Source organism: Biomphalaria glabrata, chromosome 4 (genome assembly GCF_947242115.1).
Source record: "Biomphalaria glabrata chromosome 4, xgBioGlab47.1, whole genome shotgun sequence".
Classification (NCBI taxonomy): Eukaryota; Metazoa; Mollusca; class Gastropoda; family Planorbidae; genus Biomphalaria; species Biomphalaria glabrata.
Genome location: NC_074714.1, coordinates 3905062 through 3931211, shown reverse-complemented (window position 1 = coordinate 3931211; position 26150 = coordinate 3905062). Strand labels below are relative to the sequence as shown.

At 34.8% G+C, this 26150-nt stretch overlaps 3 protein-coding genes across 5 annotated transcripts in view; 1 reads left to right on the top strand and 2 right to left on the bottom strand.

Annotated features, from left to right (window-relative positions):
• Window positions 1-283: 283 nt before the first annotated feature.
• LOC106071973 (heat shock 70 kDa protein 14-like) lies at window positions 284-15104 on the bottom strand. The gene is made up of 14 exons (XM_056027381.1): window positions 14959-15104; window positions 10759-10839; window positions 9491-9622; window positions 9262-9367; window positions 8574-8664; window positions 8304-8408; window positions 7516-7677; window positions 5972-6127; window positions 4358-4460; window positions 4090-4218; window positions 3146-3247; window positions 2372-2533; window positions 2007-2065; window positions 284-1562 (listed from the first exon to the last, which is right to left on the bottom strand). Exons 1-14 carry the CDS (start codon window positions 15013-15015, stop codon window positions 1487-1489), a joined length of 1521 nt encoding a protein of 506 aa, XP_055883356.1. The 5' UTR covers window positions 15016-15104; the 3' UTR covers window positions 284-1486.
• A 207-nt stretch (window positions 15105-15311) lies between these two features.
• LOC106071964 (neuferricin-like) lies at window positions 15312-18726 on the top strand. The gene has a single exon (XM_056027405.1). It carries the CDS (start codon window positions 15384-15386, stop codon window positions 16200-16202), a length of 819 nt encoding a protein of 272 aa, XP_055883380.1. The 5' UTR covers window positions 15312-15383; the 3' UTR covers window positions 16203-18726.
• Window positions 18727-19300: 574 nt separating this feature from the next.
• The window catches only part of LOC106071962 (probable imidazolonepropionase), a 207720-nt gene continuing 200870 nt past the window's right edge, over window positions 19301-26150 (bottom strand). For 2 of the 3 annotated variants that reach the window (XM_056027400.1, XM_056027399.1), the window contains exons 4-9: window positions 25460-25524; window positions 23398-23675; window positions 22649-22874; window positions 22251-22469; window positions 21346-21506; window positions 19301-19492 (exon numbers count right to left, since the gene is read on the bottom strand). In XM_056027400.1, the coding sequence (XP_055883375.1) occupies window positions 19402-19492; window positions 21346-21506; window positions 22251-22469; window positions 22649-22874; window positions 23398-23675; window positions 25460-25524 (1040 nt within the window). In that variant the 3' untranslated portion in view covers window positions 19301-19401. The remainder of the gene's footprint in view (window positions 19493-21345; window positions 21507-22250; window positions 22470-22648; window positions 22875-23397; window positions 23676-25459; window positions 25525-26150) is intronic. The other variant, XM_056027401.1, reaches the window with a different exon arrangement.

Here is a 26150-nt window from a genome sequence, read left to right as displayed (position 1 = left end):
CTTTATAAAAAAAAAATTACAACAATAATTTGTATCAATATTATTCATAAAGTCATCTTATAGCGTCTTATTATGATATTGTCTGTGTCATTCTAAACTGTTCTGATGTACAGATAATTTAAAATGATCACTTCAAGAATTAGACAGGGAATAACAATAGTTGCATATTATAGTTTACAGGGAAATAGCATTTTAGTCTCTTATTTTAAATAAATACAACAAACAATAAATGCCAATTGAACAAGACTGGAAAATTATGATTATACTTGTTAAAAAAAAATCTAAATTTCTTGCACATCTATCATTTGAAGTACCATACATAAATTTAATCTTGGATAAGTTTAATTCATAAAAAACCTCAATGATAACAAAATGCAACAATGTTTTAAATCATTAAACTATAAAGAAGAACTGATTCAATCTTACATGCATACACATCATTAAGTACTGACTACTGAGTGATTCAAGATACAACTCAATTGTGAAATTACCTGTACTCCCTTTTCCCGCTCGGACTAGACACAGCCAATTTTTTTTCTTTTAAATGATAAGTTTTTAAAGGGAAAGAGTACATTACAGCCACCCCATGCATTGAAAGGATTGGGACTTATATACATTTTCCTTTGAGAAATAATTTTAATAGAGTAGCGCTTTCCTAGTGAACAAGAAATAGGTTGCCTGAACAAGCCAGGAAAACTAATGACCAGGCAGAGTTTAAGTCTCACATTCACATGCACAACTAGATCGGACCATGGATACTCATAGGATGTATCTTCTTTTCTGAGAGAACGTCTGCCTGGTCGTGCGGTTTGCGTGATGGACTGTCGTTCGGATTTATCGACGGTCGAGGGTTCAAACCCCGCTGGCTCCCATCCCCCGTCGTCCTGCGGGAGGTTTGGACTAGGAAGTAAACTATCTTCAACTCTGAAGGAACATCCGAATTCTGTAAAACATTTTACAAACAAACAATGTATAAGCTAAGACTTTTGTCACACAAAGACAAAGAATATCAAAGCACAGAAAGTTGTTTATCACCCTACTGCATGTTTCTAACTGATGTGCCAAAAGTCAGACTCATATAGAAGAGCTTTTTTTTTTATAATTAGCAGAGCTTAATAAAGCCATGGACGATGGTCCAGCTTTTGCAAAGCTCATGGTGTATGAACTAAGTGACAAAAAATATTAGATAGATAACAGATGCTTCAAATCAATCTCATTTTATTTCAGTGTTTTTATTGATAATGCCAGGCTTATATAAATTAAACAATAAGAAGTATATAGTATTTAAGAACAAATGTCACCAATCAATCTATAGACATAGAAATGGTGTGATCAGTCACTCATACTTGCAGATTGATTAAAAAGTTTTGTTACATCATTTAAATTGTAAAACAATAATAAAATACAAAGGGAGGTAACATTCTCAGTCAATACAAACTTCACACAGACACATTCTACTGTACACAAACTAGCTGGTCACTCGGTGTTAGTGACATGTGATGGTCACACTTTCAACCTTCTCAGATGTCACTTCTTGGCATGTCACATGAAGGTCACCTTCTCTGGTTGAGAGAAAATAAAAGAATTGTATTTGTGAAATAATGCCATGGGAAACATGACACTGTCACAATCATATTATATTCAATGACGCTCTAGATTTATCATGTGAATAGAAACATTCAGCAAATGATAGGCCTGACAATCAGGTAGACACGAGATGTTAGAGACAAATAAAAATACTCCATTTGTTAATAAAATAATAGTCTTCCAACACAGTGCCACATCTAATATAAAGACTTCTCTCTATAATGACCATGGCTAAAATTAATGTAGAAAAGAGTAAGACTTAACATATTACTCCAGGGCGTAATACGAGGCTGCCTTGTTGACCTGGCAATGACAACACTATTAGCCTAATTAAAAACAGTTATTGATAGAGAGGGTGGTGGACATTTGAATTTCAAAGTTGGTAATTCAAACAAGAAAAAACTACATTTAACACTAACCTTCTTAGATGAAAGTTAGATTTGATTGTAGAGCCAGGCTGTACATCTCTCAAGACCAACTGAAAACATGGATGAAATAAAAACAAACATTTAGAATACATTTTACTACAATGCAAGATATTGTACAATACAATGTGTCAACAATAGTTAAAAATTTTCTAGTTTAAAAAAAAAAAGCTTATTTCTTAATAAAATATTTTTTTTATTTTAAACTTTTATATATTAAGTTCTAACTAGTACTTCCTAGAATTATCAAATAGCATGAACATTATTTTTTTTACCAAGATTGAGCGCCTTTTCTCTTTAGGTATTGAATCACCAAGATGACATATGCTAATAAGAGGAAAATACTAAAAATAAATCACCTTGGCTAATAGTCTAGCAGTCTCTAACTGAACTGGTTCGTCTGTCTCATAAATTTCAAGAACCACTGCCCTCTGGTGAGCATCGAGAGTCAGCGTGTGCTGCCTACGACAAGGAGCAAGACTATGTTGTGGTATAACAACTTCCAGCTCGTCTTTCTTGGCCTAAAAACAAAACAAGCACACAGTCATCTAAAATATGGTTTTCAAAAGTGTTCTACACAATATTATATATAACATAAACTAGATACTAAGATTAAAATGAAGATATATTTATCCTTTCCTACAACAATAATAAAACAAGTAATAATGAATGCCAGTAAAAATATTATGCTAACACAAACCAAAGGAAACTCATAAAATATCTAAAACAGTCTTCAGAAAAATCTATGAACTAAGGCAAGATAGAAATGATAGGAAATTGAACCAACCAAGAACTATCTTTGCAAAATATTTCATATATCAATAAAAAATGAAGACTGAGATGCCAAAGTCATTTGGGACAAAATTTCAAATGTTGCAGGGGTGAAAGGACCAAATCCCAAAACAAAAACAGATTAAATGCAGGCAAATCAAAGTAGAGATAAGGAAAGAAACAATAAACAGATCTCAATGGAAGGGATAAAACCAAAGGGATGGGTGGTTTGTGATTTACAAGATAAAATTTATAGTTGATTTGCCCAGCCATGAAAATTAAAAATTATTGTACTAACAAGCACAACTAGTAGTGCATACACAGCACATCCATTAGTTTGAAAGACCACTTGTTTTTCATACCTTTATGCACACAGACTTGGGTAAAATTTTAAAGTTGACGGTGGAGGCAGCAGCATCAATACCCACATTGGTCGCATTGTTTCCACCAACTAACAAGGCAGCCTAGTAATACACAAAATTTAGGTTCACACAACTGTAGATTATCAGGCAACCAAGATCAAAGTTAAAAAAAAACAACAAAAAAACTTTTATTTTGTAAAAAATAAAAACAATAAGCCCTTTTTGTTTTTTTCATTCTTTTTATATCATTAGCTTGAAATGTCCAGCCTCAAAATGGCAATGGTCTTAAGCTCATCATTAACTATAAAATGCTTCCAATGGCATGCGTCTCAAATAGCCTCTGACAACCCCTCCTGCCCAAAGCTTACTGGTTTTGGCGACATTTTTATAACTCGCGTTCAAAAGATTCCGCTAATAGTGAAATATTATGGTTCCATTACAGAAAAAAAAGTGAATTTTTTTGTTGTGATTTGTACAAAATTTTTGTTTCAAGTTATAGGTTAATCATTTGTAATGTTGTTTTTTTTATTTAAATAAAAGCATTCTGTTGTTTTGTCAATGCCATTGATGATTTGAAAAATTATTTCAAAACCTTGAAATCAGACACACCTTCTAGATTGAGGGTAATAGGTGAGAATGAAATTGTTAGTCAATGCCTGATTGCTCAACAAAAGATTAAGAATTAAAATGTAATGTAAACCACAATTGCTACAGAAACGGCAAACTTGACACATAAAGAAAACTATCTTTATGGAGACAGCTTGCCGCCCAATGCACCAAACAGCGTGGGAAGACCTAAGTCTAAGTAAGTAAGTCTTTTTGAAATTATCTTCACTGGGAGAAACATATTGTTGTTTTTTTTTTTGTTCTTTTACTGCTCATTTGGCCATTTTTTTCATCTGAATCAACAACTCAATGTAATAAGTGGGTGTGGACAAGCTCACCTCTTTGGCTGCCCCAATAGCAATAATTTCATCCTCTGGGATATTATTTAACAAGGACGAAGATGGAAGAAAATCAGCAATGATTTTTTTTACCACTGGAGGCTTGGCTCCACCACCACAAATGATGATCTGAAACATAAAAAAATATAAACAATTTGTTAGTTACGAAATATTTATTTGATTCAGCTACTGAAGTCTAACCTTTCTATCTAATAACACTCTTAGTGCCTTAGCAAAGCAATATGCAACAACATAAGATAAAACCCACTTTTGAAATGTCTTCCTTTGCGCACCCAGCCTGGGTTACGGCTTGATCTATTAGACTGGTACATTTAGTAATTAGAGGCATACACAAACTGTCAAATCTAGCCCTGAAACAAAAAGAAAACCAATCAGATTAAACCAATGATTGCTCATTAAAAATCAGCTTTTTGTTTTCAGTGTCCCAATATAGGTTTGAGAGTCTCTTTCAAACAAAATAAAATGTGGATTCAGGATTTTTTTTTCAATTAAGTCTATAGACAGAGAGGCACCCAAATTTGGCCTCCGCATAAACTTGGATAAGACTAAAATTATGCGAGTTGGATATAAGGCAAAGGGTGTCCCCGTCAGACTTGGCGAGTCAAAGCTTGAAGAGCTGGACAAGTTCACGTACCTTGGCAGCATCATAACAAATGATGGAGATGCTTACCATGATGTAGCATGTCGAATAGGAAAGGCAGGGAGCATTTTCCAAAGGCTGCAGCCTATTTGGACTAGCCAAGCCATTGGACTCGAGACAAAAATACACCTTCTCAACACAATCGTCATTCCAACTGCTACATATGCATGTGAGACGTGGAAGTCATCTGTCAAAATTGAGAAAAGACTAAATGTGGCTCAACAGAGATGGCTGAGACGGATTTTGGGAGTCAGTTACACAGACCGGATCTCAAACAAGGAAATCCTATGCCGAACTGGGAGTCGAACACTTAGTGAGGTTGTGACTGAGCGTCGCATGAGGTTTGCGGGACATGTTCTACGTCAAAATGAATTACGCACACCAAGAGTTGCGATAACATGGAAGCCAAAACGAGGAAAGCGCAAACAGGGACGTCCTCGTATTACCTGGCGACACACCTTCATGGAGGACCTCAGAACAGTGGACACCAGGTGGGAGGAGGCTTCAGACATTGCCAGTGACAGATCATTATGGAGACAGCTTGCCGCTCAATGCGCCGAACGGCGCGGGAGGACCTAAGTCTAAGTCTAAGTCTATAGAATGAAAAAGAAAATAGGATTTTATATTTAAACATTTTCACTTGTAAGACACTGAAAAAGTATAAATCTTCTTCTTCTTCTAGCCAGCTTTTTGCTGCTGAGCTGTCAGCTCTTTTGCAAACTGTGCCAAGGAAAAATAGTGTGCTGTTTTCTTTAGTTGTTCAGCACTGCCATACAGGGTGTTTGGTTATGTTGGGCTGGAGTAGTAGTAGGTTCTGTCTAAGGTGGATTAGGAAGAGGTATTCAAAAAGGATATGGTTTATGGTTTCACAAGGGTGGGCGCAGTGTCTACCAAGGAGGAGTAGTTGTGTGGGATTTATTTTATTGAGATGGTAATTTATCAGAGGTGTGTGTCCTGTCCTAAGTATAAATCAAATCGTGTGTAAAAAAAAGTAAGAAATCCATGTGAGAAATTTCTCCCAGAAAGCAATATGAATATAACATCAAGTCAGTAAAGCAGAAATCTGATCTTATTTTTGTAAAATCACAGTATAACAGCTCTGGTTGAGTAAAACTGTTTGGTAAATGAGCATATCTCAAGAGAAAAAAAATATTATGAGCCGTTTGTTCATTTACTTAGCTTAAGTACAGTCAGACTTCGACACCTTACCGACCACTTTACCTGGACATGTTGTAATGAAAGTCACATCCCTCAAATAACGAGTCCACAGCACACTGGGCAGTGATCATGGTGGTCAAAGCATGCTTGCAGCGCTCTGCAGCCAGACCCAGTTTAATGACCGACCTCTTGTTCTCCGACATATTGCAGCGAAACTGTCTATAAAAAATTATTGAAATGGTTGGCTAAAAGAAATAACACTTCTGTAATTGATCAAATTATTTTCATGATTCTCTTTGCCAAAACGTAAAAACCACATGCTATGGCTATAAACATTCAATATTATAACTCTATTAAATTTTCACAACCAAAAAAACCCAATTATCTTAAATTGCAAAGTAAAAAAATGAATAAAGATTTTTAATGTCGAAGTAGCTCTAAAAGGTAGTAAGTCATGAAGTCAAAGTAGTAAGTCATGAAGTCAAAGTAGTAAGTCATGAAGTCAAAGTAGTAAGTCCTGAAGTCAAAGTAGTAAGTCATGAAGTCAAAGTAGTAAGTCATGAAGTCAAAGTAGTAAGTCATGAAGTCAAAGTAGTAAGTCATGAAGTCAAAGTAGTAAGTCATGAAGTCAAAGTAGTAAGTCATGAAGTAAAGTAGTAAGTCATGAAGTCAAAGTAGTAAGTCATGAAGTCAAAGTTGGGCACTAAAAGGTAGTAAGTCATGAAGTCAAAGTACTAAGTCATGAAGTCAAAAGTAGCAGGTTGTTATGTGAAGTCCACTCACCATACAATAATTGCAGTGTTACGGTAAAAAGCCTATTGTATTTATATTGCTTATTGTACAAATAACTTTCAAGCTAAAACTAAAATTATTTTTTTTTAAATTGGAAAATCTAGTTAAAACCTTGTTAGAATCTGTATAAAAGACATTTCTTTCTAACATTGATAAACTTTTTTGTTCAATACATAAGGGATAGTTATCAATGTGCAGTCTTAGGCAGAAATTAAATCTATGCTCTTGATCAGGATGATGTCATAGGAAGTATACATCACTTTTTACAAAGAGTAACATCTTCACTAAAAAATGTTCCTCTATTTCTTTTAATATTTTATCTTTTGGTACATACTTTTCTTTTTCCAAATATAATCATATCACAGAAAAATATCTTTTTAACTATTTTTTTTTCCCTAACTTAACCCCAAGAAGAGTTGGGTTTAAAACATTTTTTTAAAATATGTTAATTCAGAATAATGTATAAGTAAAATTATTATCTAGGATAAAATAAGGGAAAGTGAATGGGAAATGATTGTATATAAGTGGACTATTTTGCATAGCCTGACCCCTTTCTATAGTACTTCTAAGGTCACTTCAATTCAATTGACTTTTTGACATCAATTAATAACAATAATAACACATTGTCAAGTTTGAATATTAAAGAAAAGTCTTGTATCTTACATGGCTTTACAGATTCCGCTTGACCTACATATTTTGTCCAAAGCAACTACAGAAAAGATCCATTCATTACCATTTTGCAGAGTTTGCAAAGAAATTGAGAAAAACCTAGCCTGTTTGTATCGGTATCTAACGAGTATGTTTTGTTGACTGACCTGTTAAACTCAGATGTTAGGAAGCCTTGTAATACATCCGTAAACTTATCTCCACCAAACTGACTGTCTGACACTTTCGCAATTATTCTGTACATGCCCTGCTCCACGTCATACACCACAGCATCATGGGATGTGCCTCCCAGGCGATAAACTAGGCATTTACTGAAAGCAAAGAACAAATTTAGCAGTAGTGAAATAAAAGTACATCTTCCATTCAAGACTTAATTGTAAAGACAATTTAAAATTTAAGTTAACCAGTTTCTGAAGCCTATGATTAGTCACGCTTTCATTCAAGACTTAGTGGTACAGATAATTTATAAGTTCACCTGGTCCAGCAGGGAATCAGCACCAAAGTGCCATTATCCCAGCGGCTGTTGGAAAGGATTTTATCCAACAGTCAGACGTGAACCATGAGCTCTTCACACCAAGTTATGCCTGAAGGTTTCGCCGTGGCAGCGACCATTACTGGGGAGGGTTTTACAGTTTACACAGCGCACTGCATTCTTGTCCCGGGTCAGCTCACTTTAAGCTGCTGAAGGCAGTGCTATAAGGAATTTCTTCATATTCATCCATTCTTCATATACAATGTATTTAAGTCCCCCAAGTTTCCAAGACCAATGATTGTGGTGTGATTTGGCAAGAACCACCTCCACCTACTTTTTCCCTAACCAGGGCAATATGAGGTGCATTCAGTGTATCTTTGTCTAAAAACTAAACAGGAAAAAGAAATGGTAACATTCATGCAAATTTGAAAGATTTCATGCTTGATTTTTTTTTTCAAAACTTACAAGCGCTCTGTTTGATCTAGTTGTCCAACATCAAAAGCTAACAAGGCTGCTGAAGGTTCATTGATCACACGGAGTATATTGAATCCAGCCTTTTTAGCAACTTCACTGTAAAAATAATACACAGATTTCTTCCTTTACATTTTTGTCACCACACACAATACAAAAATAAACTAGGCATAGAAATGTAGGGTACATAAAAAATGTATTAGATTATGGTAATTTTAATATCAACTGTAAAAATTGATTTTAAGCAGATTATAAAGACCCTACCTAACTATACTTCTCTGCTCCATGTTGAAATCAGATGGTACAGCTAATACAGCATCTTGTATACCACTTCCTCCATGACTTTGAGCAGTTTCTAAAAACAACAAAATAAACAGCAAAATGCAAGTGATTAACTAGTATAATGACAATAAAAGATTTAGCAAAAACGAATTTACTTTTTTTGCTTTGCCCTTTGTAACATTGCATTATACTTATAAAATTTACGTCAACAGTGCAAACACAAAAAAAAACAAAGTTGAATATTCTAAAATCTACTCTTAAATTTTAAATTTGAACCCACAGGTTGGGTATGTATGTAACATAATAAGGGTTCTTGAAAAAAATGCTGGTTCTATGTATAATTTAAAGAGAAAGTCAATCTGGTTGGAATTGTAAAAAATTTTTTTTTAAATATGACAAAGCATTAACATTCCTGGCTGCAGACAAATACATGAAATTTAAACTTTTTTTCCCCTTGTTATAGCAATTTAATATTAATTAATTTAGTAGTTAAATAATCATTGTAGCCATTTTCTTACAGGTGAAAATACAAATATTTCTATTGATTTCAATTTTAATACAATTTATGACTAATTAGACAAAAAAAAACACAATGCTATTATTTGTAACAGATAACTGGTAGTTCATGATCATGAATACTGACTTTTAGTGCTGCTCTAGTCAAACATACCCAGCAGTTTTTTATAGATGAGTTCCATAATCTGTTGTGTTGTGAACTTGACAGACTTTCCTTTCTGTTCAACTTCAAATACTGGCTTGTCATTGTCTTTGACAACCTGTGTATCATAGAGAAGAAACATTTTAAACCTAAACCCTTAACAAATAGATCTCTTGGATTTTACACTGTACATTTTACTAGCAGCTAGGTTGCATTGACAATGTCAAGGACAACAGCTTACCTTAACACTGGCTGTCTCCATATACTCTTTGACCTGAGGATCTTCAAATTTACACCCAACAAGACGTTTCACATGTAAGATTGTGTTCGTGGCATTGCGAATGATTTCTTGTTTAGCTGCTGCTCCGACAGACTGAAGAAAACATTTACACACAAAACATATAAGTTTTAAAACATAGCAAACGTATATATATACAAGGTCTGAAAGGAGAACATATATATATGTTCCCCTTTCAGACCTTGTGGTCTATAAGGCAGATGATGTAACGGTCATCTGATTCTGTGGCCTACGGGTAACCAGGGTGTCAAGCGGCCAGCACAATGACCAACAGCCTTTACTTTTCCCCAACTAATGTCAGGTACCCATAAGAGCCGGGTGGACTCAGAATCACCCAAAAGATGCGGAAATTAAAAATCCCAGTCTTCACCAGGATTTGAACATTTATTTAAAATTTTAATGCGGTAGCAGAATTACTAAAGTATTTTAAATATTAATTTAATGAACATATTGTTATGATCCTGCATTGCACACTGCCATTATGTGCAAGAATGTGCACCGTAAGACACAGGACAAAGACATGCAAAGTTAAATGCGGTTCATAATTAGGATGTAAACAAGAAAGAAGTGTTGTTATTACTGACTACTGTATTTGAATACTTGTTAAACTACTGTTGTTATATTATGAAACTAGTGTTTTTATACAATTCTTTCATTGGGGTGATTTAACATTTGACTGTTGGATAAGTTACAGCAATATTTTTATTAGCAAACATTTAAAACGTAGGCTCAAAACACTATGAAATCATAATATATATTAATGTTCATCTAAAAAGTGGTGTGTCATCAACAAAAAGGTATTATAAAAATGAAACGCTATCTGTTTTTATAACACTTCTAAGTGGATAAGTATAGGCCTACATGATATCAAAAGTACTGGACCTAGAAATGATCATTAGGAAGAAGTTTAAATGAAAACACCAACTGAAACTGTTCCCTTGACCAAGAAACTTTCTTTGAGTTTGGTCAGGCAGAAACTATTTCATTAAGTCAAGAGAAACCAATAGTGCAGAGACTATGGTCAATAAAATCTTGTAATGTGTAGCATGCTAAAGCCAAGGCTGCTGGCTAGTCAAGAATCACATTCGCACCAGAATTGCAATGCATACTAACCACTACTGTCTCTTAGAGTTTCTGAACATCATGCATGATGTATTTTATACTGTTTAGTAAAAGGATCGATGAAAAAGTAAATTTAAAAAAATACTTACAATTTCATGATCTGTAAAAGCAACAACTGCAGGAGTTACTCTGTCTCCAAGATCATTTGCTATGACATTGGTTTTTCCATCCTAAAGATAAAAAGAGATCTTCATTGAAACATGATTAACAATTTCCAATGGAAACTATTTCTGGTTGATAAATAGATCTAGAGTCTAGAATAGTCTAGATCTAGACATGTATAAAAACAACAACACAAAAATGCAGTCAAAATAGATTCTGAACTTTATCTAATAGATCTAGATTATTATTATTATTAATTAAATAATCTTGATCTATTGTCATTTCACTACATTCAAAAGGGGTTCACGAGATAAATGATTATGTACAATAAAAAAAACCAAATTGATATATTTCTTTTAATAATATTGAGAACAAAATACCAAAATAAATGTAGAAAGGGGAACAAGAAAGTGCCATTCAATTGGGGCTTTCGGAAAATGCATATTTTCATAAAGGCCTGAAACTGATGGTATGAATAAATGTATAATAAACAGTCTACAGTGCAAGGATTGCATTAAATTAAGATTAAAGGTAATAAAAATAAAAGTAATACTAACCAAAGAGAGGAGGGGGGTGTGTGTCACAGTAATAGAGTGAATTGAGAAGCATAAGAAGGAAGAGAAATTATAGACTATTATAGAGGGATAGAGTGCAGTGTACAAAGGACTAACTTTTTGTCTTTGGCCGGGAGGGGGGAGGCCAAAAAAATGGAAGTGCTACTAAATTTTATTAACAGGTCCAAAATATGAGTGCCTGTAAGAGTCGGGGGCACAATATGTAGCAGTTCTTTTTAAATAAAGTCAATGTCGAAGAATTTATGATGCGCAGGTTAAAAGAAAACAAAATGCGGGTTCCAGAGAGCAAAAAAGAAAGAGAGAAAGAAATAGAGAGCAGGCTGTATTTAATTATAACAGATACACACATTTAAAATTCCCTGGCTAAAAAAGTCTGTAAGTTTAAAGTGTAAAAGTTGACTATTAAAATGTGGCCCATTTATTACTTGTATTCAAAAAAAAAGAAAAGAAAGGGGTGTTCTGGCCATAATTATCAATATATTTATATATACAGTAACTTACGTTTATCGAACAAGTTAAGCTCATTCGCCGACATTTTTTATGTTTGAATTTGTGTATCTCTGTAAAAATTAGACCTAGAAAAAAACTGATTGTATCTGTGAACTCCTCATCCATTTTTCTTAAAAAGTAGACATGTTTTATTCTATTACTACTCATAGTTAAACTTATATTTGATGTTAAAATGGGTCAGGTTGATGATTTCAAAAGCTTAAATTATCGAACACTTTTTTAGCTTTATCTTATCTTATCGAACATATTAAGAACTTATCGAACACACGAGAAGTATGGTGTTTTAAAAGTGTTATAATCTTAAAATTTTGTGAAAAGTATGGTGTTTCAAAAGTGTTATAATCTATATTTTTTTTATTTATATCATTTTCTTTTTACGCCATGTCAAGAAAGACAGATTTTTAGTCATTTTCAAATGGTCCACATCGAAGGAATCTATCACTGATCAGCTCTGTTTAGAAACTGACGGTGCTAAGCCCAGTAACGCATTACCGTAGTACTTATTTAGGTCTAAGCTATTTTGAGACATAAGGCCATTAATAAATTAAATCCAGATATTATTTATTTGAGGGAGAGCCTAATAAGCTTTGGTAGCCAATAGATAATCCCGCCCTCCCCAAGTCATTGCAGGACACAACAGTTTAATTGGTTGACCTAAAAACGAAACATACGGTACGTGGCCCTACGTAACTAGCCGCCGATCTAGCACGCTCAGTGTATGTAACAGCCCAAAAGTCAGTGCTAGATATTTTTCGATCTGGGCGGGGAGGGGGTGTGTGTGTGCTGAAAAGCTATGGTAGCTTGCAAGCTGTGTTACCTATAGATGTAGATAAATCCGCCCTCCCTAAACCACCTGGTTAACCAAAAAAAAAACAAAAAAAAAACAACGTATTTTAGAGCACGCTTAGTATTTGTCACACACACACACAAACAACATATCTATATATACTACGTATCTATCATGCCTAGTGTTTGTGACCTAATTAGCGGCTTGACCGTAGGTACTCGACTGATGGCTCCTCCCCCTTTCCCCTCAACATTGTTCTTACTACAACTTGAACAATGTTTTGGGGCTGTGTTGATGGCCTGGTTTACATCTGTGTGTTACGCTATCACTGACCATTTTTTTTTTTGTTGTGTGTTAGTCTGGTGGCTGCGTTTGGATTGAGTCTTGAAATTTACGTTGTTACTTTGCACTTAAAAAGTGTGAATGTTGGAGAGTGGAAGCGCGGGTAAGGGGGTGTAGGCAGAATAGGAGAGTGGTTAAATGCGTTATTGTTATTATTTTGTGTATTTGTGATGTTTCAAAGGAGTGTCTTTGTAGCGCATTATGAGCTTTATCATACTTTATGGCAAATATATATATATATATAATTTTATAGACTTGGCGCCACACGTCTAGATCGAGAAGCACAACTGACTCTATGTATTTGAGGCTGACGTCACATTCTAATGGTCGATCAATTATTGATGATCTCTGGATACAGTGTCTTGACTGTTTCTCTCCCCCACCCCCCGACCTTTTTTTTTTTTTACCTGCCCAAGACATTTTTATTTCAAAATACCATATCTGCATTCTATACCTCCCCCTTTGCCCTTTCGTTTTATTAATATCTCTTCACATCAAGCACATGCGCTAGGTATTGGTATTTATAACACATAATTCAGAAGTTAATAGAATCGGGCAAATTCAGAAGTTAATAGAATGGGGCATCTGAAAAAGAAACAACAACTGAATACATTCCACAACTGAATACATTCCACTTTGTTTCTCCTTGTGGTTAGCCATAGATGCCATTAGCATCAAGCTATAATATATAATATATGTGTCATAAAATCAAGCTTTTAAAATGGGTACAATTAGTGCATATCGATGTAAATCTATTTACTTAAAAAAATATAGCACATTTACGGTAAACCACAAATAGCTGATACAAATTGTAACATATGATTAATTTATATCTGTACTTTGCATTACATTATTTTAAAAAATAACAATAAAAAAATATATAATTTAAATATTTTGTCTTCTTTGGGTTATATCCCTTTGATGTTTATTTTTAACATTAAAATGGCATTTGATATCTTACGAAGCTGAGATTGCTTATATAAAAACTGCTATTATCGAACACCCCCTTTTTAAACCTCAATTTTCATGTTTAGGTAACAAAGGACACTTTCAAATAAATAGTTGTAAATATTTCTCAGCCTAATTAGAAGCGTATTATATAGTTTTTTTTAGCTGAAGCGTCATTAGCATTAAAAAATACCCTTAACCCGAGACTCACTCCACTCTTCCCAAGAGTTCAAAAAATGTGAAATTTTTATACCAATATTACCAATGCACTTTGAATATAAGTAAAAAAATGATCCTCGGGTGAAAATGAAACTAATTATAACTTAACTATCAAGAAATGGACGATGCACAATAAGAATGGACTAGTTTCTTTATAATCATCGAAATAAAGGAGAATTTTAAAAAATACAATGGGGTGTTCGATAAGTACCTTAAAACGAAGGTGTTCGATAGATGTAAGTTACTCTAGAATATAAAGGCAATAAAGCCTGGGAACAGATCAACAGTTGAACAGACATAGCCGGTGTGTAGGTTTACAGCTATATATTCTGCTAGACTAGATCTTTGATTTTATTTTTATAAATTATTGATAAAAAAAACATTGAATTATAGATCTAGTTTTTTTTCTAGCATCAATGCCATCATCTTTATAGATCTATTCTAGATCGAGAGATCTAAATTCTAATCATCATCATGATCTGCTGTGTCATAACTGTCATAACATTTAGAAATTTAGTTACATTTATCATTGAGATTAGCTTAAATTAGGAATACATAAGATCTAGATTAGGTCTAGACTCCAGATCTTATCAACTATCATTATTATCGTCAATTCACTTGTTGATATTTTTATTTGTAGATCTTTTACTTAGTTTTAAAACAAGTTTTTCATTTCCCTGACGCCCTGCGCGTTTTTGAAGCTGTTCGTTTCGAAGTCCCCAACGCATAGATCTATCATATGACCAAATATCCAGGTCTAGATCGTGTATTTGTTAAATCTAGTTTAAAATTAAATACTACAATACCCTGTAAACAGCAATGCAAGTAGAACACGTGCCCAAATGTAATCCAAACGCTGCCATTTTGACGCTTTCTCATAACGACATTGCCTACCCTGAATTGTAATTTTTTATCATTTCAATTATTACGAATCTATTCCATTTTTTAGACCTAGACTACTTTTAGTATTGCGCGAATTTTTTTATTGCATTCAATTATTAATTATTATTGTGTCCCAAATTAAAATTGAAAAATATCGAGATCTATATTTCTTAATTAATGTAGATCTAGACTCTAGAAATAAAGATCAAATAATAGATTTTATAAAAGAAATGAGTTAATAATTTTAGGTTGGTAAACTTTTTAGATTTGACAGCATTTGACAACACGCTTGAAGACATTCGCATTATTACATTTTGCATTTCCGACTTAAAGTAAACAAACTTTTACTATGAGAGGAAAACTCTTCTTGTTGTCAATAGCTGTGGCAGTCGCTGCTTATTTTTTTGGACCGAAATGTGTAAAAAAGTTTTTTCAAAGCGCTTTAGGACAAAATGAAACAGTAGATAATGTGCACATAAGAATATTTACAAAAGACAATCTTGCTTTGTACAAGGGAGACAATAATGGGGACGTCTATCTAGCATTAGCTGGTTATGTGTTCGACGTTACCAAGGGAAGAAAACATTATGGTCCTGGGGGAGGATACGAGTTTTTCGCAGGCATTGACGGGTCCAAGGCATATGTCACTGGTCAGTTTGATAAAGATGGCTTGACAGATGATATTTCAGAATTATCACCAGCAGAAGTGCTTGGTCTAGAGAACTGGAAAGCATTCTATGAAAAGGACTATAAGCTTATAGGCAAGGTTGAAGGGGCTTTTTTTGACAAAGATGGAAAAGAACTTCCTATGATGCAGTTGTACAAGAAGAAATTGAAACAAGCCTTACTAGAGAAAGACTTGATTGAAAATGATAAAAAGCTTTTCCCGCCGTGCAATTCTGAATGGAGCCAAAACAGCGGAGGGAGGGTGTGGTGTTCAACTCGAAGTGGTGGAGTTGCCAGAGACTGGGTTGGTGTACCTCGAATGTTCTACTCAGCAGGAAGCTCTCAGCCAAGATGCGCCTGCATTCGAACCACAGGCCCACCTTCTCATGACCCAGAGAGTACTAATCACAAAAACAGAGGAGATCTTGATAATCCTAATTTAAATCGCTATGCTAATTGTGAAGAAATGTCAGAGTCTTGTCCACTTCCTCAAAACAATTAAATTTATGTGCATTTTAGGTCACTAAAAAAATTTAGTTTACACATTTATATTAGTACATAAGCTTATTTTTGTTTTATGTTGACTAATTATAAAAGCTTTTTATTTTATTTCTTTTCTACACACTTATGAAAGAATATAAAATGTCAGTTTTACATGTTTAGTTTATGACATATTTGTATTATGCAGCCCATTTGAAGATTCATGATGTCTCAATAGGTTTTATCCATATTTAACTAAGAATAAATAAAACCACAAAATCTGCATTCATCTTGATCATTCCATAATTTGATTAATAAATCTTGTCTGGTACTAGAAATAAAGATACTTTACTTAGCTTGCTATACATTTTCATAAATGTCTTAGTTTTACTAGATTAGATTAATAATTTTTATTGTATATATTCTTAGTTATGTTCACACATTAATATTTATAATTGAATAGTTGTAATCAGATTAAAATAGACATTTCAATTTAAATAACATACAAGGAGGAACTCCTCAAAGCTGAGCTGGTTTGGTCATATTGTAAGACATGACTCACTGTCTTAAGTCATTCTTCAAGGTACAGTGGAGGGAGCACTAAAAAAAAAGGGTTGTCCACAGAAAAACTGTCTGGGCAAGGTAAAAGAATGGACCAGCCTCTCTCTATATCCTACTAAGAACAGTTGCAGACTGGGAAGAATGGAGGGATTTGGTTTCACAAACTGTCACAGCACTCCTACGACGAAAGTCAAGGGACTGATGATGATAAGTTTTAAGATTAGGTTGACAACAATATACTATTAAACATATCATTGTTTGAAATGTACTTGCTAGTGGAGTATCTCTGGTTGTATACAAATGTTTTTGTTATTATGCTATTTATGATTTAGCTGACATTATATATATATATATATATATATATATCTTTCTTTTCTAACATCTCTAGTATAAATATAGAACTTTACTTTTTAAAAACCTGCTTTAGTAGTGATATTCTATTAGTCAACTGAACTCACTTTTTCAGTTTAATCTTTACTGATTTTTTTTGTTTGTTTGTGAAGAATATAATTGATGTGAATACTTAGCAATAAACAACAGAGTAACTCAACATGTTTTTTCTTAAAATAAATGTTAGAATAGCCTTTTAAATCTCACTGTATATTTCTTTTTAAATATTGTTGTTATTTTCTTGTCAATAGGGGTTGAATGATCATCTTTGTTATAATTGAATGAATCACTTTTCTGTCTTTTTTTTCCTTCTTTTCATAATGTTTTTTTAATTGTTATTGTACTTAATCACTGAATTGTTTTATGTAAAACTCACTGTGGACTAGAGTCGTAAGTGCAGTTTTATTTAGAGTTGCCCTTATCCTGTAATAACTTTTGTATTCCTATTTTGACTGCTGGAATTACCCTCTATCCATTTTATTCACATTTAGATAGTGATATTCACTTCTCGTTGTCCACAAAACAGGAAAAATCTATTTATGTAATGTACCATAGTCTTTTTTTCTTGTATGTAAAACATACAGGATGAACAATTCATGCCATATGTTCACAGGCTCCAAATTTATTTCTCAATCCATATTCCGGCAAAAAAAAAAAAAACTACTTTAAAAAATCTATACATTTTGGTATATCAGGTGTAAAAAATATAGAAAGGTGTTTTGATATGCTTTGTATTTTAAAAGGTTTATAATCTTCTAATTTTTTTTTTCAATTTTTTTAACAATGTCAAATCAAATTTCTAAGCTCTTTTGCTTGTAACACAAAATAATTTTTATAATTGACTTGGCCATAGTGATCTTTTAATATAGTGCCCCTTTACATTCATTTGTTTCTTTCTTTTTATTAAAATGTCTTCCTTTTATTTTCATTTGTTATTCCTTTGGTTATCTTATATCGCCTTATATTTCTTTACCAATGCTTCAGCAGTTTACTGTTTAAACAATGTAAGCTGGATCTTACACATTGAAAGCCAAACAAAGAGAAGATTGCAATGTAAACTCAGTTTAATATTGTTTGTGAAAACCCTCTCTACCTATTGGATGGAACATTAACTCTTTCTTTCCGTAATTATTTAACACATTCTGATGGAATCAACGTTGGTATTGTCAGTTAGGAGAGAAAGAGTTAAGAAGGGTGATAAGCTCTAATAGTTATATTTTTAACAAATCTCCTAAAATTCAGATGTAGTTTTTGTAAGTCATACTGTGAATTGAAAATGTTTTTAATAGTAATATTTGACCATGGCATTGTTCAACTTTATTTAACATTAAAAACATTTTATAAAATAGAGTGCTTTTGATTTATCACTGGACATTTGAAATACATCTTTTATCTTTTAACTTTATTTACCATTAAAAACATTTTATAACATTGAGTGCTTTTGATTTATCACTGGACATTTCAAATACATCTTTTATCCTTTGCAGTACTGGTTTTTGATTTATTATTTAACTTGACAAAAATTTGATTGCTACTGGTTGAACATCACATACAATAAATTGTTGATCACTTGGAATAAAACATTGTTAAATTAACACCCAGTGTTTCTTGATATATTTATGTTTATACTGTGTTTAATATATTTACATGTTGTTTGTTTTCCTGAATGTTAAAAATTGAGGTCAATATATATTTACATGTAGTTTGTTTTCCTGAATGTTAAAAATTGAGGTCAAGGCTTTCATAAAGAAATCATAGGTCTTCTAGTAACTTTATAAAAACAGAAAGCTTTTACTTTATTTTAATATGAAAAATGTCCTTGAACAACTTATTGTCAGATATGTTATGAAAATGACATTTAGTGATATATCTTCCCTACTGCAGTCAATGCAATTTCATTCCTAAATCAAATATGCTCATTATTGTAATGGTACCTATTATTGAATTTATTCTATTCTTGTAGATCTGCTCGACATTCTAAAATAAAAATTAGCATTGGAAAAAAACAACACTAACATAAAGTATACTTCTGGATCATTCACCCATTCAAAACAATACACATTGACTAAAATATCATTCTTTACCTTCGATAATACATTTTCCTCCGCATTTAAAAGGAATGCAAACAAACACATTTTTCTTTCATATAAAGGTTTTAATATGTCTTCATTAAGAAAGAAAATATTTGTAATTAAATTTGTATGTGACAGAAATTAATGCTGGCCTAAAGATGTAGATTTCAGCAGTAAATGGAATGCTGTAGGAGTGTCTTAATGTTTGTGGTACACTGTCTGACCTCTCCATACGACACGCCAGATGAGATTGTTGTGACTGCCCATTTGATAGATCAGATGTTCCCAACTAGAAGACAGGAAATTAAAAGTATTCATAACAGTGGGTTGAATGAATAAGATATCAAATAATGCATTTGTATTCAAATAGCAGTAAATTTAAGATGCAAATATATTAATAATCTAGCTTTAACAGGCCATAGAAGCTTAGAGAGGGATTTTTACCCCACCTCACCCTACTGTTGTCAAGTAATATCATTTAGACTTCTACTTTGTGTTACAAGTGAAAGAGCATGGACATTTGATTCGACTTTCACAAAAACATATATGGTTTATTATATAACTTCGCTCATCAATACTTCAGAATTTAGTTGGTCTCCTTCAGTCGTAGAGCGACTTCTTCTTATCTTATATAATACAGACGTTACTTCAAAAAAGATGATGATTACGTCCTACGCGTTATGCATTTAGTCATGCATATTAACCAATGACTTAAATTCTGCCAAGTCACTGGTTTTCCTGGCTAGCTCGGACAACCTATCCCATGCTCTAATAGCACTAGGGAAGAAGGAGTATTTGTACAAATTTGTCCTAGCATATGGGACGACTATATGGTTCATCTCGAGCACTTTTTTCACGTGTCTGTGGAGCCCTGTTTTGGAGAGACACTCCCGTCCACAAAGGTGGCTTTCGCTTTGGTGGTAGAGGAGCTGGCCATTTTTCGTATGGCACGCCTTTCTTCCAGAGCTGAGGCCCATGTTTTTTTCACTGTCCATAGCTTTCTTGGTCACCGTCTCTCTCCATCTAGTGCGGTCTTTCCGGTCTAAGGATATGTCTTTCAAATGGTCAGTATTACTGTTCACTGTTTTGAGGTCCCGCTTTATTACGCCCACGTAACGGAGGTGGAGGCGACCAGTTTTTCTCGAGCCAGACGCGAGTTGTCCGAGAATATGACTTTCGGGATGCGATTGTCCTCCATCCGGTGAACATGTCCATCACAGAGAGAGAGAGAGAGACACACACACACACACACGCAAGCACGCACGCACGCACGCACGCGCACACACACAGGTTTGCAATTTTTATGGATTTACCTCCATGTAATAATAACTCAAATAATATTTAATGTTTAACTGAAAGGCCAGTACTATTTAACTGAAAGGCCAGTATTATTTAACTAAAAGACCAGTACTATGTAACTGAAAGGCCAGTACTATTTAACTGAAAGGCCAGTACTATTTAACTAAAAGGCCAGTACTATTTAACTGAAAGGCCAGTACTATTTAACTGAAAGGCCAGTACTATGTAACTGAAAGGCCAGTACTATTGAAATGAAAGGCCAGTACTATGTAACTGAAAGGCCAGTACTATTGAAATGAAAAGCCAGTACTATTTAACTGAAAGGCCAGTACTATTTAACTGGAAGGCCATTACTGTTTAACTTAAAGGCCAGTACTATTTAACTGAAAGGCCAGTACTATTTAACTGAAAGGCCAGTACTATTTAACTGAAAGGCCAGTAGGCCTACTGTTTAACTGAAAGGCCAGTACTATTTAACTGGAAGGCCAGTATTATTTAACTAAAAGACCAGTACTATGTAACTGAAAGGCCAGTACTATTTAACTAAAAGGCCAGTACTATTTAACTGAAGGGCCAGTACTATTTAACTGAAAGGCCAGTACTATTTAACTGAAAGGCCAGTACTATGTAACTGAAAGGCCAGTACTATTTAACTGAAAGGCCAGTACTATTTAACTGAAAGGCCAGTACTATTGAAATGAAAAGCCAGTACTATTGAAATGAAAGGCCAGTACTATTTAACTGAAAGGCCAGTACTATTTAAATGAAAAGCCAGTACTATTTAAATGAAAAGCCAGTACTATTTAACTAAAAGGCCAGTACTATTTAACTGAAGGCACAAACCTTGGAGCTGCCACTAGGACCATGTTGCCAACCTTGCCCACTTCAAGAGAGCCATGACTTTCAGATTTGCCCAAGGCATGGGCGGCGTTTAGTGTGGCTGCCACAAGAGCTTCAGTCATTGACATCTTCATTGTAACGCAAGCCAGATTCATGACAAGTGGCTGCAGTACAAAAAAAAAAAGTAAAAGTTATCTTTGGACTGTTAGGCCTATTATTAAGAAAAAAAAACATCGGCAAATTATTTGACTGCTGCGGATTTGTTACCTCTACATAAGATTAAATATCAGAGGTATCGCTAGGATTGGTGTCAGAGGGTTCGGTTTTCTACCCTAATTATCTTTATTTCTTAAATGTATCGAAGTTTGCTCAGCTATCTGGCTGATATCGATTCCTTAAAAAACAATTGTCAACTTTTGCACCTTATTTGGGGGGGGGGGGGGAGTATTTAATGACTATTTAAACTAAAATGTGAGTAAAAAAGAACAACGAACAGTCAGCTAATTTGTTCAGAGATAACAGGGCGACATGATATAAATAGATTTAATAGACTTCTATAAGTATACACGATAATTCTAAAATCAGGGCTTCAGTATCAAGTCAATTATTCCTTACAATTGAATTACTATTTTTGTGTGTCTCCTATTATTTCTTCTCATTTCTACAGCTGAATTTCTTCATCGTTTCATTCTCTTCCCCCCCCCTCACCCCCCTTTCTCTAGCATTCTGTTTTCCTGTTAGGCTCACAATCGCCTCTTTCTCAAACTCTCTCTCTCTCTCTCTCCCTCTCACTCTCTCGTGTTCATAAAGCATTTAATTAAAATTAAACTTCGTATTTTCTGTACAAAAAAAAATAATTTTCTGTACATTTCCAATCATGTGCTGAAACCAGAAATTGTAGAGCCTACCATGGCCAGACAGTGAGCGTTGGGGTTGTAATCTGAGCCTAGAGCAACTGTCACACCAGATTCAATCATGGCTCTCACAGGTGGAGGCTTGAGCCGCAAAGTGTAGGCTGTTGTGGGTAACACTACTGCCACGCTCCCGGACGAGGCCATGGCTTCAATCCCAGACTCAGAAATCTCTTCCAGATGACTTATGGCGTGAGCTTGCAACTCAGCTCCCATCTAAATGGAATAGCAAAAAGTTTTAAGTGAGATGTGGAACATTTTGAAAATCTGTACCGGTACGAAAAAATGCAAATGAATAAAACAATAGCTACAAATCTGTTAAAAACCATGACACAGGTATGTAGGCATATAACTTTTTAGATTTGTACGATTGTAATAAACAGGCTACATCTCACCTCTGCGGAGTTGAGCCTGTGAAGCTCTTCACCGTGAAAATTGATCTGCAGACCAACGTCTTTGCCCGCCTTGAGGATGTCACGCGATTGGTTCAGATCGAATACACCCAACTCACAGAAGACATCGATGTTGTCCACCTGTAGCTCGCCTGCTTCCACGAGACGACGAATGTGTGGGATTTGGTTACGGATGACGTCATCGGTGGCTTCCTGTGCCGTCTTCCCTCTAAATAAAAAGAGCATTTCTCTAATATGTTTAAAGCTGTTAGAATTTAAAGCAGAGATTTTGGTACTTTTTTCTTGAATACATTATTCAATAATAGTTATCTCTAGTAAACCAAAATATTGTTTAAATTATCTTGATTCGGTGGCACTATTAATTAAATGCTGGTAATTATTTGATTTTGTTCGATATTGAAAAGTGTAATAAATCTTATAAAAGTGAGAAATATGGCTGTGAATGTAAAGTACTTGCATAAGCTTTTTTAAAAATATTTATTTTTATTTTGCATGTTATTAAGTTTTCGGTTAATAGATTTTAGAATATTCAGAGATAATAGTAATGTTTAGAAATGACTAAAAAAAACAACAGTATCATTGTAAATTCTATGAGTTTGATGGCATTTAGGAACCAACTAAATTGAAATATTCAATTTAAAATCTGTGAACTTTGAACTCAAGTGTGTTGAGGCACGACGTGGGTTGTTATTAAATATAATAATTATAATTCTTCTTTTTCAGGGACTTACGCAGGAACAGCGTGGGCACCACAATAAGTACTGGATATGTCCACTCCACCTTCCTTTCTCGCCCTCTCAATCACTTTCAGCATCTTGACCTCGTTCTCGAGGTCAAGGCCATAACCACTCTTGCACTCTACGAGAGTTGTCCCAGACTGGACCATCTGAGCCAGCCTATCTCGCAATGACGTGAACAGTTCTTCCTCGTCTGCTTGGCGTGTCTGGCTGACGGTGAAGTGTATGCCGCCTCCCATCTTGTGGATGTCCATGTACGTGGCGCCTGCAAGCTGGAATGAAAAAGGTACATAACTCTTTCCAACAGTTTTTTTTTTGTTGCGTGAAAAAAAGCAATGTATTATTCAAATTATATTTATTCTACCAGCCTACAAATAGAATAAGTAGCCTTCGTACAGAGTTCAATTTATTTATCAAAATTTACATATTAGTACGAATGAATACCAAGCATTATCTTAAGTATTCAAATCTGTGGCATTTTACGTCTCGAGAGACGACCTTTTCCTTTGCAACTTCTTGTGTGACTAAAGAGGTCAATCCTTGACACACAGCAGCGGTCACAGGTTGGGCATATGTGATCACCAAGCGCCGTTGCATTATCACCATTCTTTCTGCTTCTGTAGTGTATGACATCTGCAATCCGAGACCCTTCCTTTATGCTCTCTCTCCATGTGGATCTATCCAGTGCTACTTTTCCCCAGCTGCTATTGTCGATTTTGAAGAGCTTCATGTCGCGTTTGCATACATCCGTATAACGTAAAAGTGGGCGACCAGCGGCTCTCCTGCCTTCTATTAGATCGCCATACAGGATGTCCTGTGGAAGTCGACCTACTGGCATTCTACGAACGTGGCCAAGCCAGCCAAGGCGTCTGCTGCTGATAACAGAGCGGATGTCCTGGCATCCTGCTCTTTGTAGCACTTCCTTATTGGTTATCTTATCTTGCCACCTTATTTTAAAGATCCGCCTTAGGCAACGGAGGTGGAAGACATTCAGCTTTTTTTCTGCCATGAGTAGGTTCACCATGTTTCACTTCCGTACAGCAAGGTGCTCAACACACAGGTCCGGTAGACTAGGGCTTTAGTACTGCTAGTCAGCAATATGTTGTCCCAGACTCTTTTCTGCAACCGTGACATGGTGGTCATTGCCTTGGCTATCCTGTTGTTTATGTCTTTATCCAGTAGAGTGTTGTTGGATATGATGGAGCCAAGGTAACAAAAGTGATCAACAATTTCTAGTGGTTGGCCATTATTGCTTACTTGAGGTGCAGTGTTTGTGTTTTGGACAAGTATCAAGTATTCAAAGCAAGACTAAGATACTTGTCCAAAACACAAACACTTGTCCAAGTATTCAAATATGTGGGTGGAATCGTATCTTAATATCTATCTATCTAAATATATATAATTCTCTACGTCGCCCAACCACGTGGGACACCACGCAAAGGGGGGAGTACGCTTCTCTGTATACATAACTCACTACGTCGCCCAACCATGCCCCCTTCCGCCCGCGACCGCGCCCTCCTTCTCCAGGCATGTTCACCCGTCACTAAATAGCGGCGTATGCTACGCCACGGGTCTGCTAGTTTGGTTTTATTTTGACACCTAGTCCGCTTGTCCGCTTCTGCGACAATGACTTATTGGAAAAGAAGAATGTATTTTCCCTTTACTGATATATTGTCACTATTCAATTCGGCTAGCACAGACGTCGTGGGATAGGCCTATGTCATTTTATTTAAAGTGAAACATTTTAAAAGTATGCGTCAACAGCCTTTAAGCGTCTCTTACTTAAAAGATATTTAAAAAAAACAAAAACAACTTAGGTTCCAAACATTTAGAAATCGTCATGCAATTATTGGCATCTCATACATCTAGTAGTTATGTATTCAGTTTGATGTGTCGGAGCCTCCCCTAGCTTTGTCATGAACACTGTACAGCAGCCATCTTTCATGAATTAATTCATGCATAATTTATAAACCGGGCAGACGTACACGCAACAGAGCTCTTCCTGGCGGGGAGATAAAAAAAAAAAGAAATTGATAGAAAATGTAGGCGCACTTACCTTCATAGCAAACTCGTGAACCCTGTCTCCCGCCCAGACTGGGTGTGTATGGGCGTCCACAAATCCTATAAAAGAAACATATCAGAATAGACAATTATATAGGTTAGGTACATGTCAATACGTCATCTCATTAAGAAATAAAAAAAAAAGAAAAAAAAGAAAGTGACCCTTTCAGGCGTGAGGTAAATCGTGAGCCAATCGCTTTACCTCTCAGCCCCTACGTCTAATAGACAAAGTCGCCATAGTACCCTCCGTCAATTATGACTACATCTTAAAAACTAAAGGCGTTTTTTATAGCATGCATTGTATCCATAAGTTTTAAGCTTCATGTTGAATCTATTTCTGTCGATTAGTTATTGATTTTAATTTAGTTTTACTTGAGATTTGCATATTTAATTAATTCTATCATCGACACCAAAATCAGAATAATGCTCTCCCTGGACATGGCCACATTCTTACATGCTTGTGAGTCTTGGACGCTGACTTGGATGCAGAGCTAGAGAGGAGGATCCTAGCAATAGAATTGAAATGCTACAGAAGGATCCTAGGTATCACATTCAAAGACCACAAACAAAGAGATTAAAGATAGGATTATGTCAGCGATTTGACCTCACGATGACCTGCTAACTACTGTAAAAAAAAAACGCTAACTAAAACAGTACAAAGAAAAAATAAAAGATACAGAAAGCGA

Excerpts from the sequence above, each read along its gene's own strand:
- LOC106071973 (XM_056027381.1), bottom strand. The coding sequence starts at position 15,015 with ATGGCAGCGTTTGGATTACATTTGGGCACGTGTTCTACTTGCATTGCT. Across the intron at positions 10,840-14,958 it reads CTTGCATTGCTGTTTACAGG|GATGGAAAAACCAATGTCAT; the intron begins GTATTGTAGTAT and ends TTTTATCTTTAG. Across the intron at positions 8,409-8,573 it reads GAGCAGAGAAGTATAGTTAG|TGAAGTTGCTAAAAAGGCTG; the intron begins GTAGGGTCTTTA and ends TTATTTTTACAG.
- LOC106071964 (XM_056027405.1), top strand. The coding sequence starts at position 15,384 with ATGAGAGGAAAACTCTTCTTGTTGTCAATAGCTGTGGCAGTCGCTGCT.